This window comes from Mytilus galloprovincialis, chromosome 1 (genome assembly GCF_965363235.1).
Source record: "Mytilus galloprovincialis chromosome 1, xbMytGall1.hap1.1, whole genome shotgun sequence".
Taxonomy (NCBI): domain Eukaryota; kingdom Metazoa; phylum Mollusca; class Bivalvia; order Mytilida; family Mytilidae; genus Mytilus; species Mytilus galloprovincialis.
This window is the reverse complement of record NC_134838.1, coordinates 121,489,293-121,505,774: the sequence shown is the minus strand read 5'-3', so window position 1 is coordinate 121,505,774 and position 16,482 is coordinate 121,489,293. Positions and strand designations below refer to the sequence as shown.

The window sequence follows — 16,482 nt, the reverse complement described above, 5'->3', positions numbered from 1 at the left end:
CGATGGGAAAAAAAAGTATCGACAACAACCAATAAAAAAACATTGGAACGATACATAGAAACTTGGATACACTTTATTATTATGTAAAAAATGACCAAACCCCACACTTTACAAAGTCTTTCTCGTCTGATTACAATCATGACGAACATTGTTAGTATTAACGTCAGAAAAGCATTATCATATATGCTCTACTAGACTTTGATAATAATAAATACAAATTCAAAGTTGATGTGATAAAACTGGCGGAAAATCTGGAGCCTACATGGATATACGATTCGAACAATGCTCTTTTCAAGTTAGCTGTAGTCAAGTCCTACGGTTTCTCAAAATTAAATTGTCCACAGAGCTTTGAATGTAACGCGCGTAATTCTTCTCTGAAAATTCAATCTTTTAGTGGTGGATTATTATTTTTATAATAGAAAGAATTGAAAATATCGTCACTCATTCAGCAAGCTATTTTACTATAATTGAAAACAAATAAGATGCAAAAGATATCATATGGATATTCAAACTAACAAATCGAAAATAAACTGACAACAACATGGAGAAAAGAAAAAATGACCAACAAACAAAAGTACACAAAACACACACATATAAAACTTAAGACTGATCAACACGAACCCCACAAAAAACTGAAATTGTTCCGTATTTAGAGTGCATTTCTTTCTAACAAAAACGATAAAAACGGTTCAGCGAGCACACGTTTATATCCTTTGTTTCTAACATACGTTTGCAAAGTTTGCATAAACTTTGACAAACTATAAATTCGCGAAAAATGCGTCTACAGTTTCACTGTTGACAAGCGGATGATGGTAACTGTAGTTTTTGTCTGAATAGAACTTATCACCCAGTTAGTTAAATTGTATAAGATACCGTGAAAAAAAACCTTACAAGTGTTATTTCTAAGTGGTCTTGATTTATTTTCGATTGTCTTCTTTATTAGACTATTTGTGGATATCCAAGTGTGTTTTGTTGATCAATCTAGCTTTAGAGGCAGTTATTTCATTGTGCTTTAAATTCAAATAGAAAAAAATGCTCCTGCTCTATCTATATGTTCATTATATTTTATCCCATTATTCTCTTCTTTTCCCCCAATATTATTATCTATTCATTTTTGTCCATTCTGTCTTCTATTTCCATTATTTTCTGTTATATCAACAACCCATCCAGACCTTCATGCATGTGTATGACAGGCACCATTGTTTTTCTAATTAGAACGAGGTTTACATTTTTGTCTTTAAGTTGTTATTTACATATATTATTCTCTATTTTTATCCTATTGTTTTTTATTCCCTTTCTTGTGTCCATTCTGTGGTCTTTGTCTATTATTCTCTAATATATATAAACATCCCATCCAGAACTTCATTTATATATATGACAGGTCAGGCATCGTTATTGGTGAGTTATATGAAAAATATTAAGAACGAAAATTAAATCTTATTCTTTTAGCTTATAGTTTACATATTATTTAAATCTCAAAGGAGATACTACAAAGCCAATTAAAAAATACTTACATTTTCAAAGTATTTATTCAAATAAATCCCGACAAAACAATTTAAATAATCTTGAAATGAGAAGAAAATAGTTGTAAATTAGATCTGTTTGTGAAAATACACATTTGTGGATATATGTTATTAAGTTTAACTAGAGGCTCTAAAGAGCCTGTGTCGCTCACCTTGGTCTATGTGAATTATACAAAGGAAGAAGATGGATTCATGGCAAAATTGTGTTTTGGTGATGATGATGTGTTTGTACATCTTACTTTACTGAACATTCTTGCTGCTTACAATTATCTCTATCTATAATGAACTTGGCCCAGTAGTTTCAGTAAAAAATGTTAGTAAAAATTTACAAATTTTATGAAAATTGTTAAAAATTGACTATAAAGGACAATAACTTTTTAGGGGGTCAATTGCCCATTTTGGTCATGTTGACTTATGTTTAGGTCTTATTTTGCTGTACATTATTGCTGTTTACAGTTTATCTCTATCTAAAATAATATTCAAGATAATAACAGAAAACGGCAAAATTTCCTAAAAATTACCAATTCAGGGGCAGCAACCCAACAACAGGTTGTCCGATTCATCAGAAAATTTCAGGGCAGATAGATCTTGACCTGATAAACAATTTTACCCACGCCTGATTTGCTCTAAATGCTTTGGTTTTTGAGTTATAAGCCAAAAACTGCATTTTACCCTTATGTTCTATTTTTAGCCATGACAGCCATCTTGGTTTGTTGGACGGGTCACCGGACACATTTTTTAAACAAGATACCCCAAAGATGATTTTGGCCAAGTTTGGATTAATTTGGACCAGTAGTTTCAGAGGAGAAGATTTTTGTAAAAGATTACTAAGATTTACAAAAATGGTTAAAAATTGACTATAAAGGGCAATTACTCCTAAAGGGGTCAACTAACTATTTCGGTCAAGTTGACTTATTTGTAAATCTTACTTTGCTGAACATTATTGCTGTTTACAGTTTACCTCTATCTATAATAATATTCAAGATAATAACCAAAAACAGTAAAATTTCTTTAAAATTACCAATTCAGAGGCAGCAACCCAATAACTGGTTGTCCGATTCATCTGAAAATTTCAGGGCAGATAGATCTTGACCTAATAAACAATTTTACCCCCATGTCAGATTTGCTCTAAATGCTTTGGTTTTTCAGTTATAAGCAAAAAACTGCATTTTACCCCTATGTTCTATTTTTACCCATGGCGGCCATCTTGGTTGGTTGGCCGGGTCACCGGACACATTTTTTAAACTAGATACCCCAAAGATGATTGTGGCCAAGTTTGGTAAAATTTGGCCCGGTAGTTTCAGAGAAGATTTTTGTAAAAGTTAACGAAGACGGACGACGACGGACGCCGGACGCCAAGTGATGAGAAAAGCTCACTTGGCCCTGTGGGCCAGGTGAGCTAAAAATGGTTGTGGAAGAACACAATGTTTTTTTGGCAATTTGTTAAATTATATCAATAATAGTTTTTCTCTGAAAACTTAAGACACTGTGCAAAGGGAGGCAAATCAAATTTTCCCAAAAAGGTGCCGTATCGCCAGCTGATGGTGCTATATCAGCAGGTGCTCAATCAGCAGGTGAGTGATCTAGACCTTACTGATAATAATATTCAAGACAATAAGCAAAAACAGCAAAATTTCCTTAAAATTACCAATTCAGGGCAGTAACCTAACAACGGGTTGTCCGATCCATGTGAAAATATCAGGGCAGATAGATCTTGACCTGATAAACAATTTAACCCCCGTGTCAGATTTGCTCTAAACGCTTTGGTTTTTGAGTTATAAGCCAAAAACTGCATTTTACCCCTATGTTCTATTTTTAGCCATGGCGGCCATCTTGGTTGGATGGCCGGGTCATCGGACACATTTTTAAACTAGATACCCCAAAGATTATTGTGGATAAGTTTGGATTAATTTGGCCCAGTAGTTTCAGAGGAGAAGATTTTTGTAAAAGATTACTAAGATTTACGAAAAATGGTTAAAAATTGACTATAAAGGGCAATAACTCCTATATGGGTCAACTGACCATTTCGGTCATGTTGACTTATTTGTAAATCTTACTTTGCTGAACATTATTGCTGTTTACAGTTTATCTCTATCTATAATAATATTCAAGACAATAAGCAAAAACAGCAAAATTTCCTTAAAATTACCAATTCAGGGGCAGCAACCCAACAACAGGTTGTCAGATTCATCTGAAAATTTCAGGGAAGATAGATCTTGACCTGATAAACAATTTTACCAAAATGTCAGATTTTCTCTCAATGCTTTGGTTTTTAAGTTATAAGCCAAAAACTGCATTTTACCCCTATGTTCTATTTTTAGCCGTGGCGGCCATCTTGGTTGGTTGGCCGGGTCACCAGACACATTTTTCAAACTAGATACCCCAAAGATAATTGTGGCCAAGTTTGGATAAATTTGGCCCAGTAGTTTCAGAGGAGAAGATTTTTGTAAAAGATTACTAAGATTTATGAACTAGAGGCTCTCAAGAGCCTGTGTCGCTCACCTTAGTCTATGTGCATATTAAACAATGGACACAGATAAATTCATGACATAATTGTGTTTTGGTGATGGTGATGTGTTTGTAGATCTTACTTTACTGAACATTCTTGTTGCTACAATTATCTCTATCTATAATGAACTTGGCCCAGTAATTACAGTGGAAAATATTTTCTAAAAATTTACAAAAATTTATGAAAAATGCTAAAAATTAACTATAAAGGGCAATAACTCCTTAAGGGGTCAATTGACTATTTTGGTCATGAAAACTTATTTGTAGATCTTGATTTGCTGAACATTATTGCTGTTTACAGTTTATCTCTATCTTTAATAATATTCAAGATAATAACAAAAAACGGCAAAATTTCCTTAGAATTACCAATTCAGGGCAGTAACCTAACAACGGGTTGTCCGATCCATGTGAAAATATCAGGGCAGATAGATCTTGACCTGATAGACAATTTAACCCTGTCAGATTTTCTCTAAATGCTTTGATTTTTGAGTTATAAGCCAAAAACTGCATTTTACCCCTATGTTCTATTTTTAGCCGTGGCAGCCATTTTGGTTGGATGGCCAGGTCACCAGACACATTTTTTTAAATTACATACTCCAAAGATGATTGTGGCCAAGTTTGGATTAATTTGGCCCAATAGTTTCAGAGGAGAAGATTTTTGTAAAAGATTTCTAAGATTTACGAAAAATGGTTAAAAATTGACTATAAAGGTCAATAACTACTAAAGGGGTCAACTGACCATTTTTGTCATGTTGACTTATTTGTAAGTCTAACTTTGCTGAACATTATTGCTGTTATAGTTTATCTCTATCTATAATAATCTTCAAGATAATAACCAAAAACAGCAAAAATTCCCTAAAATTACCAATTCAGGGGCAGCAACCCAACAACGGGTAGTGGGATTCATCTGAAAATTTGAGGGCAGAAAGATCTTGACCTGATAAACAATTATACCCCTGTCAGATTTGCTCTAAATGCTTTGGTTTTTGAGTTATAAGCCAAAAACTGCATTTTACCCCTATGTTCTATTTTTAGCCATGGCGGCCATCTTGGTTGGTTGGCCTGGTCACGCCACACATTTTTTTAAACTAGATACCCAAATGATGATTGTGGCCAAGTTTGGTTTGATTTGGCCCAGTAGTTTCAGAGGAGAAGATTTTTGTAAAAGATTACTAAGATTTACGAAAAAATGGTTAAAATTTGACTATAAAGGGCAATAACTCCTAAAGGGGTCAACTGACCATTTCGTTCATGTTGACGTATTTGTAAATCTTACTTTGCTGAACATTATTGCTGTTTACAGTTTATCTCTATCTATAGTAATATTCAAGATAATAACTAAAAACAGCAAAATTTCCTTAAAAATACCAATTCAGGGGCAGCAACCCAACAACAGGTTGTCCGATTCATCTGAAAATTTCAGGACAGATAGATCTTTACCTGATAAACACTTTTGACTCTGTCAGATTTGCTCTAAATGCTTTGATTTTTGAGTTATAAGCCAAAAACTGCATTTTACCCCTATGTTCTATTTTTAGCCGTGGCAGCCATTTTGGTTGGATGGCCAGGTCACCAGACACATTTTTTTAAATTACATACTCCAAAGATGATTGTGGCCAAGTTTGGATTAATTTGGCCCAATAGTTTCAGAGGAGAAGATTTTTGTAAAAGATTTCTAAGATTTACGAAAAATGGTTAAAAATTGACTATAAAGGTCAATAACTCCTAAAGGGGTCAACTGACCATTTTGGTCATGTTGACTTATTTGTAAGTCTAACTTTGCTGAACATTATTGCTGTTATAGTTTATCTCTATCTATAATAATCTTCAAGATAATAACCAAAAACAGCAAAAATTCCCTAAAATTACCAATTCAGGGGCAGCAACCCAACAACGGGTAGTGGGATTCATCTGAAAATTTGAGGGCAGAAAGATCTTGACCTGATAAACAATTATACCCCTGTCAGATTTGCTCTAAATGCTTTGGTTTTTGAGTTATAAGCCAAAAACTGCATTTTACCCCTATGTTCTATTTTTAGCCATGGCGGCCATCTTGGTTGGTTGGCCTGGTCACGCCACACATTTTTTAAACTAGATACCCAAATGATGATTGTGGCCAAGTTTGGTTTGATTTGGCTCAGTAGTTTCAGAGGAGAAGATTTTTGTAAAAGATTACTAAGATTTACGAAAAAATGGTTAAAATTTGACTATAAAGGGCAATAACTCCTAAAGGGGTCAACTGACCATTTCGTTCATGTTGACGTATTTGTAAATCTTACTTTGCTGAACATTATTGCTGTTTACAGTTTATCTCTATCTATAGTAATATTCAAGATAATAACTAAAAACAGCAAAATTTCCTTAAAAATACCAATTCAGGGGCAGCAACCCAACAACAGGTTGTCCGATTCATCTGAAAATTTCAGGACAGATAGATCTTAACCTGATAAACACTTTTGACTCGTCAGATTTGCTCTAAATGCTTTGGTTTTTGACTTATAAGCCAAAAACTGCATTTTACCCCGATGTTCTATTTTTAGCCATGGCGGCCATCTTGGTTGGTTGGCCGGGTCACGCCACACATTTTTTAAACTAGATACCCCAAAGATGATTGTGGCCAAGTTTGGATTAATTTGGCCCAGTAGTTTCAGAGGAGAAAATTTTTGTAAAAGTTAACGACGACGGACGACGGACGACGGACGCCAAGTGATGGGAAAAGCTCACTTGGCCCTTCGGACCAGGTGAGCTAAAAATGAAAAAAATACATTAAAATTTTGCAAATGCCATTCATCCTCAATCCTCAAATGGATTACAATGAAACTTAACACAAATCTAGAACACTATATATACCAAACAGATATTTAAGGGGAGTTAATTATTTGAATCATTGACTTTGTTTGTGCAAGTGAGATATTTTTAAGGTAACAAGATTTATTAAATAACCCGACATGGAAAGATACATGTATTTGTGTCTTGGCAATCTACCAGTAACACAATGTGATGCAAATCTTGTTTAAATTACGGTATCTTTTGTCATTCTTTTTACCAGTAAAAGAGAAGTTTGTGTGAGGATATGTTATAGTTCATTCAATATACATGTATTAAAAAATTAAAAAGTATTGGTAAATAGGAAGTAGGTGTCAGACAAATCTGAATAGTAATCACATCCTAAAAATCATCACCTTGAAGCTGCTGACCAAATATAAGTAAATTCTATTTAGTTACTAAAAGTAACTCAGAAAACATGAAGACAATAGTTGTTGATGATAAGACAGAAAGACAAGGTTATTGCAATAAAATCCTACTCTTAAAAAAGGGGGCACATAACACTGAAACAGAAAAATTCTCACGAGTAACTCATTGTACACATTTACCAAATATCAGCTCAATATCTGCAGGCATAACAAGGAAAAGTCTGGACAACTGGTTGATTTTAGAATGAAGAAAGGACAGAATAAGAATGCGGTAAGGATGGAATGTGGGACATGTATAAAACCTTACACCCTGACCATTTAGTGACAGGGACATACAAATAAACCATTAAAGTACATCTCTACTTTTTATTATCTTAATTTATGAAATTACAAAATTTTACAAAATATTCATATAAAAATAAGACTAGGTGTAATAAAGATATAAATTGATTCAATATAATATGTCAGTTGAATGAACTCTTAGGCAAAGAGAGCTATAACATATATTAATGAGTATTTTGACTGATATACATGTGTGATGACAATATGTTTCACACCTTTTTTCTGATGACAAAAACTTGCAAAAAATCTTGCTTATGGGGTAAATACATAAAATTAATCTTCCAGTTATATATAAACAAAAGGTAGGGTAGGTAGGTAGGGATTTTTTGTTTTTGTTTATTCATTTTTTTGCATTGAGTCTATGGGAGCAACTTTTACAGTGCTTAATGAAAAATGACATATTTTTTTAGGGTAGGCTATTATTAAGACTAAAAAGTATGATAGGTAGGTAGGGTAACTGGAACTTCTCATATATTTTCACTTGGCCTTAAGATAAAAAAAAAAACACAAGAAAATGTGCCCATAGGATAAAATGCCCCTATTGCACTATAACATTTCAATGGTCAGTATACTGTGACATCTCAAACTCTTATTTGGCATATATTTTTAAAAGTTCACATCACAATGAACATATATCCTCAGTGATTTTAACTCCATGGTAAACTACCTTAAAACAAATTATTTCATATCGGTTGAGAATAAGATTCTCTTATTGGATAACAAGGGTTCACATGACACTCATTATTCTTCAGTAATAAATTCCATCGGTCATTAACAGTACAAAACAGACCAGAAAACCGGTCGTTAACGAACTTTTACATGATAATGACCGTTGGGGCGTGGTTTCCGTCTGATAATGACCGTTGGGGCGTGGTTTCTCTGTTAATGACCAGTGGGGCGTGATTTCTCTGTTTAGAGAGATGTACCTTTTATAAAACATGTTCCTATTTTTAATATTATATTTAAGTTGTTGAATTGTTTATTATATGCTTTTGTTAATTATAAAACTAAAGAGAACTTGATTAAGTATTTCCATACTGAAAAATTGCACTAAAAGAATGTCAGTATTACTACGACTGGTCTTCACTCTTTGCCATAGTTATCTAACAACTACTCGAATTCCAGGGGCGTAGCTGCCGTTAGGCACTTTAGGCACGTGCCTACACATAATTTTTTCACAAATATTTTTTTTTTTTTTTTTTTTAAATAATAAACAACGTTATCTGTGTAAATGAACGCCAGTGAAGTTGTCAAAACTCTTTGATTATCGAATGTCATCTGTACACTAGTCTCTCGGTCTTAGTGAATAGAATATTGGATAGAATTGAATGTTTTTATGATTTTACCTCATATAGAAACTGTAAACTAGAACTTTGGTTCAGATCATTTCACTTCTATCAACAGAAACTTGAATAAACCTCAACTTAGACACATGAGTTTTTAATTAGTTGTTGTTAGTTTTCAACTAGCTTTCCACTTTGTCTTCACCCGACTTGCCAATGTTGGTCGTTCATTTGGCTGTCCAGGATAAATACGCTGTCACGTCTGGTTAGAACGGGGACATTAAAGCCGATGCCTAGTAGTAGAGAGAATGCCAGTCTTTGAGGAGTTTGTAGCTGGTTTACTGAAAGGCAAAATTTCTGCTCCTATCCAATAATCCCTCATTTTCCAATGCATGGCATTTTCAAATTTCTAGACCTTCGTCCTGGACAGGACCTAGCTCCCTGTTGTATTTATTGTAAATTTTGGGTTTTTTTTTTTATCCTTAACTTGCATAAATATTTGACACTGGTCAGTGGATGTTTAAAAATCAATCAACTAGCTTCTAGTAATTTTGAGTACTCAGATCTGCGTGTAATGACCACAATTGTTCAAATATCTAAGCAGGTAGGGATTTTACAGTAGAGGATAAAAAAAATTATAAAGAAACACGAATTTCTTGAATTTTGATACGATAGTATGAACAGAACAGAACTTTTGCATTAGGCATGGACTATGTGTGTATGTGTTTGTGTGGCTAGGGTGAAGGTTTAAGAATCAAAAGATTGATGTTTTTTGCCAAAAGGATAGTTTTATTTTATAGTAATATCAGTGTTTATGTGCCTATTTTTTTTTTTAAATAAATGATTGTCACAAAATGTACTGTTAAATAAGTTAAACGTATATATCAATCAGAACGGAATAAGTATGAAAAGACCAAACAGAGTGTACTGCTTAATTGAAGAGATACGCTGATCAGGAACATATATATTGTTAGGTATACTGTTCCCAGCACTGATCTACGCTGGGCAATGCATATTGTAAATATATTTTTTTTCATATTTCCGATTGTACTGACGCAACGTTAGATATTGCTACTACCACGAAAAATAGCGCTAAATAAATATTTGATAAGGAAATTTTCTTAGAAATGCTGAAATGAAAATTTCAAATTATATATGAAGATAAAGATTGTTTCTTAAATTTTCACATTATGATAGAGAAAGAATAAAAATATTATATTCGTAGGCTTCGGAAGGCACAGATTATCAGAAAAAACGTTCACTTGGCGTTGTCCCATGTAACAAACTCGAAACATTAAACTCGAACAATTCGCGAAATGTTCACGCAACTCTTCGAAATTTTGCAGGAATGTTCTATATATATGACGTGATATATTTCAGTACTGGTTTACATGGCCATCTCATTATAAAATTAGCATAGATACTTTGAAAGGAATATGTATAAATGACTGTCCCAGGGAAAATTTAGTTTGAAAACTTGAAACATTTCAGTTAAAAGAATAAAATTTAGACATATAATTTATCAAATTGTAAGCACGATCGTTTTGTACTAAGTGTAAGCTACAAAAGTTCAAATTTATGAATGAATTGAGCTACATATTCAATTCAAAACAATAGGTTTGCAATGTCTTGCGGTAATGTCCGAGTTAAACTTTCTTGCCTTCACAAAACTTTTACTGCAGTTGCGTTATATAATTCACCAGTCAGATGTTATGGTGAATTATTCATAATTCGTCGAACTTTTCATCATGTTCATTATAATTACCATGATTAAATAATCAGTAAATTTAATATTTTTGTACATTAAATTTTGCAGCTAAAATGCTGAAAACCATTTTCCGTCGGGGGGGGGGGGGGGGGCTTCGCCCCTGAACCCCCTATCAGGGCTCTGCCCTGGACCTACTGGGGTCCTTGAGCGCCCCCAGACCCCCTGCAGTTGACTACAGCCCTACAGACCTGGTGCCTACAGTTGACTGAATACCTAGCTACGCCCCTGAATTCGCTTTAGTCATTTTGAATTTATGAGAATTTTCCAAAACATGGTTTCTCAATGAAATAAACATAACAGTTCTTGAAAAACTGGTCTTTATCGTGATACATGGACTGCCCGTAGGACAGTCCATATATCACGATAATGACCAGTTTTTCAAGAACTATTATATAAATTTTGATGGATATAAGATGATCATACCAATGAACTAATGGACTCACAGAACAGAAAGCATTATTCCCCTAATATATCGTAGGAGGACATTTAAACACCAAAAAGCTTTATTCTTGTCTAATTTGATGACTGGTAAAATTCACTTCTAGTCTCAATTACATTAAAATTATTCATCCCAATATACACAATAAAAGACAATTTTAAAAGCAAACCAGGTTTTATTACTAAATGAATGGCTATTATCTATTTTGAATTTATTGAACCATAAAACTATTTTTTGACTCTTCACATTGAATAATCCGCAAAGCGGATTATGTACATTGTGAAAAGTCAAAAATTAGTTTTATGGTTCAATAAAATCAAAATAAATTATTGCCATTCATTATAAATAAATTTCTATCAAAACTAAGCCTAAGGCTCAAAGAACTTTTTATATTATTTATATTAACAATAATAACGTACACACATGTTGGCGTGTTGCCATCAAAATTGACAACATTCAAAATAAAATTAATACTTTTAACCAATCAGAAGACAGTATTTATTATTTATTATTTTATTAGTGTTTATTGATTAGTGTTATTGTCATGAAAAAGACATTCAATGCACATGTGAGTTGTTTTAATTTTATTTTGGAGCGCTGTTACACTTCTGAACTTTTTGTATCATCTAACAAATCCCTGGGAGGAATTCAGCACACCGACAACAGAGACAAACTAATTCAGTTCATATGAGATTAGATATCTTAGAAAACTCACCGCTACAAAACACTTTTCAGAAAATCTACATATGAATGAGTCAACATGGACCTTAATTTAATTAAAATTTTACAACTGCACATCAGATGACAAACATGAAATATGTGAAAACTGATACACATTCAAAAGTATTGGAACAATTAAGGATATTGATATCAATGATAATAACTGTTACAAGAGCTTTAAAACAAAATCTTTCTTTTCCAGTGAATTCTCAGAAGAATTTCTAACAAAACAATTCACACTATCAACATTACCTGAATTAAATAAGATGTAAATACAATGAACATGAACATCAAACTAGAGATAATTTCATAATAAATAAATATAAATAATACTGCATAGGTAATATAGAAATACTGAATATAGCACCATTGTCATGTCATGTTTTGCAAACTTTATAACATTCAAATAAATAACATAATAACACTCTTTTTTAAATATAACATATCTTGCATACTGCATTTTCCATGTAAATGCAATGATTTATACTTTATAAATAAATATATTGACTTAGAAACAGTAAGTCTTCTTAATATTATCCTGTACTAGTGTAGTACATTACAATGTTAAGATCTCATACATAGAGCCATACAGATGAGTGGTACCTATATCATGTAATTGTTAAGTAATAAATATGATGATTTATACCAAAGGCATCATACAATAGGCATGCATTACAGCACTTGTTGGTTCTACTTTACATGGTTTATACATCAAGTTAAATAAAATGAAACCACCAAATACCATATCTATAAACTAAATGTCATTTCTATAATAATGGATGCTTCAATGTCAACAGAGGTCAAAGATGAATGAACACCATTAATGTACACACTATTAGTTGCTTCCTTGCTTCAACTAACATCTGATATGATACTTTTATTCCACACTTTTCCTTATCTCTAAATGAAATAATCTATACTGTCTCTAAGTCCGATTGTATGTCACGAGGAGTATAAACTTCCAGCATCTAGATACAGTCTCGCTACTTCATAGCAATGCTCATACTGTTCCTGAAATATTCAAAAGTTTACTTTAATAATAGATAGATGTATAAACCTATTTTTTGTTTTGCTGCTGAACTTCACAATGAAGAACATTTATATTTGCAAGTACTATTGAACACAACAACTACATGGGAGGCAACTCTTTTTTTTATTTAAAATGTAACACAACTCTTTATTTTATTTAAAATGTATCACAACTCTTTTTTTTAAATTTAAATGTATCACAGAGTTCCTATTTCCAGATTCTTAAAGACCAAACAGCCTATTGTTTATGTGCATCAGCTAACGCAACTTGGTAGTGACATAAAAGCTCTATGACGTTGTTCTAGCAATGAAAAAACGTCAAGTTATAACGTCCTATTTCGCGTTTTTCACCGGATTCCAAGATGGTGTACGATACGTAGGTACGCTACGTCTCCCAAGGAAAGAGGAACTATTATGCGTCGCGCTACTTTAATATCCTGTGGAAATTTAACACAACTGGACACATAAGATACTACACTATATTTAACCTTCGTTTTAATAAAAATAATAAAATATCAATTTTGATCTCGACTTTTTGCATTTGCGCCATTCTGCATTTCATTATTTTTTTTATTCTTTCACATGCGTAGATTTTGTCTTATATTTGCATCGATCTGAATTTCATTTTTTTTCTTCTTCACTTGCGCAGATTTTGTCGTTCGTTTGTGCCGATTGTGTACAGGTTAGGTGAAAGTTATTTTTATGCCCGATTTATGGGCATTATGTCTTCTGGTCTGTGCATCTGTTCGTTCTTCCGTCTGTCCCGCTTCAGGTTAAAGTTTTTGGTTACAGTTTTTGGTCAAGGTAGTTTTTGACGAAGTTGAAGTCCTGTCAACTTAAAACATAGTAAACATGTTCCTTATGAAACGATCCTTCTAATTTTACTGTCAAGTTTTCAAAAATTTTAAAAATTGAGTATTCACAAGGTTAGGCCGATAATCAATTTTTCCTTAAAGTTTTGACATACTAGCAACATGTGCATGTAACTGATGTCTGGATGATTCTTGTAAAATAATGTCCGATCTTGCAATGAAGTTAAAATTTATTCATACTGCTTATTTGACAAAATCTTATAGTAAAAATAAAATGATGACAATGGTCATTTTTGTTTGTCATTTGTTTCATTTCAAATTGTCTTAAGGAGAAATTATAAACATCGTCTAATCTCACTGAAACTTACAGCTAATTTCCTACTTTATGTAGATCAACACTTTGGTTTGCCTGCTTACTTTGCTTGTATATTTTGTATAATTATATTTTTATAACGTCCAATTCAATTAAATAGCATATATACAGGTTAACATACCTATATATAAAGATGTCAATCTTAATTATAGAGCTTGAGTAAACATTAATACAAACAAAGCAAGGAAGCCAACCAAAGTTTTACCCTACATGCATTAGGAAATTAGCTGTAAGGCAAAAAATATTAATAAAACTAATACCGGAAAGATTGAAAACAAATTTCGATTTTCAATGCCGGCAACAACCTTTTCTTTGTTTTAATTTCCAAAATGAGCAATTTAGATTTATTATATTTTATCCTGTTGGAGAAATCTTACTTTGTAGTTTTCAACGGAAAATTATTTCTAAATTAATTTTTAAATCAAAAACTATTTGTATTTTATATTTACTGTCTCGTTTATTGAAAGCATATGAGGTACATTGTAGTAATAAAAGAATTGTATTTTTAGATAGATGTATAACGTTTTAGAATCAAAACTTTCATTCATATATTATACCTTTAATTTTTATAATTTCCTTATATCTTAAATATTCAAAAAAAAACTCAATGCAATAATTTCTAAACGTTCGTCTCAGTCGGGAAAAATAATGGTATAAAGAACTCCGTCCATGCTTTTGTATGTCTGTCTTTCAACAGTGCTGAATAAGTTCGTTACGGCAAACTTCTGAAATTGACGCGGAAAAGAAACAAGCACATCTAGTCTGGTATAATCAAATACTCTGTAAGTTAACCAGTGCCATCTTTCATTTCTATTTTTTCAATAATTTTGCTTATGTGGGACAGAGGACAAAAAACAGACTTTCAATACAAAAGCGGAGTGAAAGGTTATTTCAAACAATTTTCCATTCCGACGGATGTTGTTTCTGAACGTTTATATTGTGCGGCAACAACATCATAAAGATCTGAAACTGATACATGCTAAATCTCTAGTATTACCGGATAATAAAGCCACGTAGGTGAATAAAGTTGTTATTCTTGGAAATTTAAATGTGGGTTTCAAACGTCCAATTTGCGATTTGTTTTTTCAAATAGTGCGCCAGCAAGGAAAGTTTGTACATGTGCTATGACGTCAGATGCAATGTTCTGAAGAAAGACAACTCTTTTCTTCAAAACGAACGAGAAAAAAACATGAAAATTACTCATAACTTTTTTGAAAGGTCTGTGACATACACTTTTTTTGCTTTATTTTGAAGAGTACATATGGCACTTTCCTTCTTTAAATTTTTATGAAGAAATCACTGGTAGATATTTTTTTAATACTGGAAACGTTTTTCAGTTTAACGTTTAATTTTTGGCGGGAATGAAATAAATCATATTTTTAAAGATCAAATCAATATGAGCCTTAAACTCTTGAACCTGTATTTGAAAGATACAAATCTACTGTTTAACTTGAAACAAGAATTATGCATATAGGTTTGATATAAAGCATTTTTTTGAGAGTTTATATAACAAGCAATGTTAATATTCTGGAAAACACGAAACTGAGGTTGCTATAGTGACAAAACTAAGTAGGTGACCCCCATTTTTTTTCATCATATTTTGTTCCTCAAATCATGCAACACCTTCACACAAAATTTGAAGGAAAAATCACTGATAGAAATGAATAGGCTGTTTGGTCTTTAAAATGATGTTCCCCTTTTAACAGTTGCCAAAATGGGCAGTTCTACATAACAGCTAAAGTCTTAGCAGCATATGTTTTGGGGTTTGATGAAAATAAAAAAAAAAATTTGAAATGGGAGATAACTTATACAAATAATAACATGGGAGATAATTCATACAATTATGACATGACAAGATTCATCATTTTCTACTGATAATTAAATTTTATATCAAAGAACTATTTCTTAATTTCAGATCTATGGTAAGCATCTTCTTTTCTACTAATGATATATCATACCTGTTATATTATATATACTAGGTTTATATTTGAATAACATGTTATTTTAGAGGTTATTCCTATTTTGTATTTTTTACACAGCGTGATACTCAATATACATGTACCGGTATTTTAAAGCAATAAGTCTAATCATTTGATGTTGCATCAATTAATGCATGGACTTCCTGCCGGAGGAATGAAATTTATACAAAATTTAACTGTTACAGTATATGTTCTTGGTAAAACCTAATATCAATGATATTATGGAGATAACTTATTTTAAGGGCGTTTGCAGAAAAAAAATATTGGAAGGTTGGAAGGCACTTTTTTATACCATCACCCATAAATTGCAGTTTACTTTGTATAAATAACCACACATTGTGACCTGCCCCACCCATATAAACTAATTAAGTGCTATTTAACCCCCTTCCCCATATATTTTTTTTGTTTTAAGTCTATTCTAAGTCAGTGTAATTAGTATAAGTCATCTATTCTGTACTGAAATCAGTTAGAACAGAAGTGTTCTCAAAATAACCAGAATTTCCTTAGTTTCC

The 16,482-nt window shown here is 32.3% G+C and overlaps 1 protein-coding gene across 2 annotated transcripts in view; it reads right to left on the bottom strand.

Annotated features, from left to right (window-relative positions):
- Window positions 1–7,577: 7,577 nt before the first annotated feature.
- LOC143055843 (uncharacterized) overlaps window positions 7,578–16,482 on the bottom strand; it is a 63,081-nt gene continuing 54,176 nt past the window's right edge. For both annotated transcript variants that reach the window (XM_076228888.1, XM_076228898.1), the window contains one exon: window positions 7,578–12,788. In XM_076228888.1, the coding sequence (XP_076085003.1) occupies window positions 12,720–12,788 (69 nt within the window). In that variant the 3' untranslated portion in view covers window positions 7,578–12,719. The remainder of the gene's footprint in view (window positions 12,789–16,482) is intronic.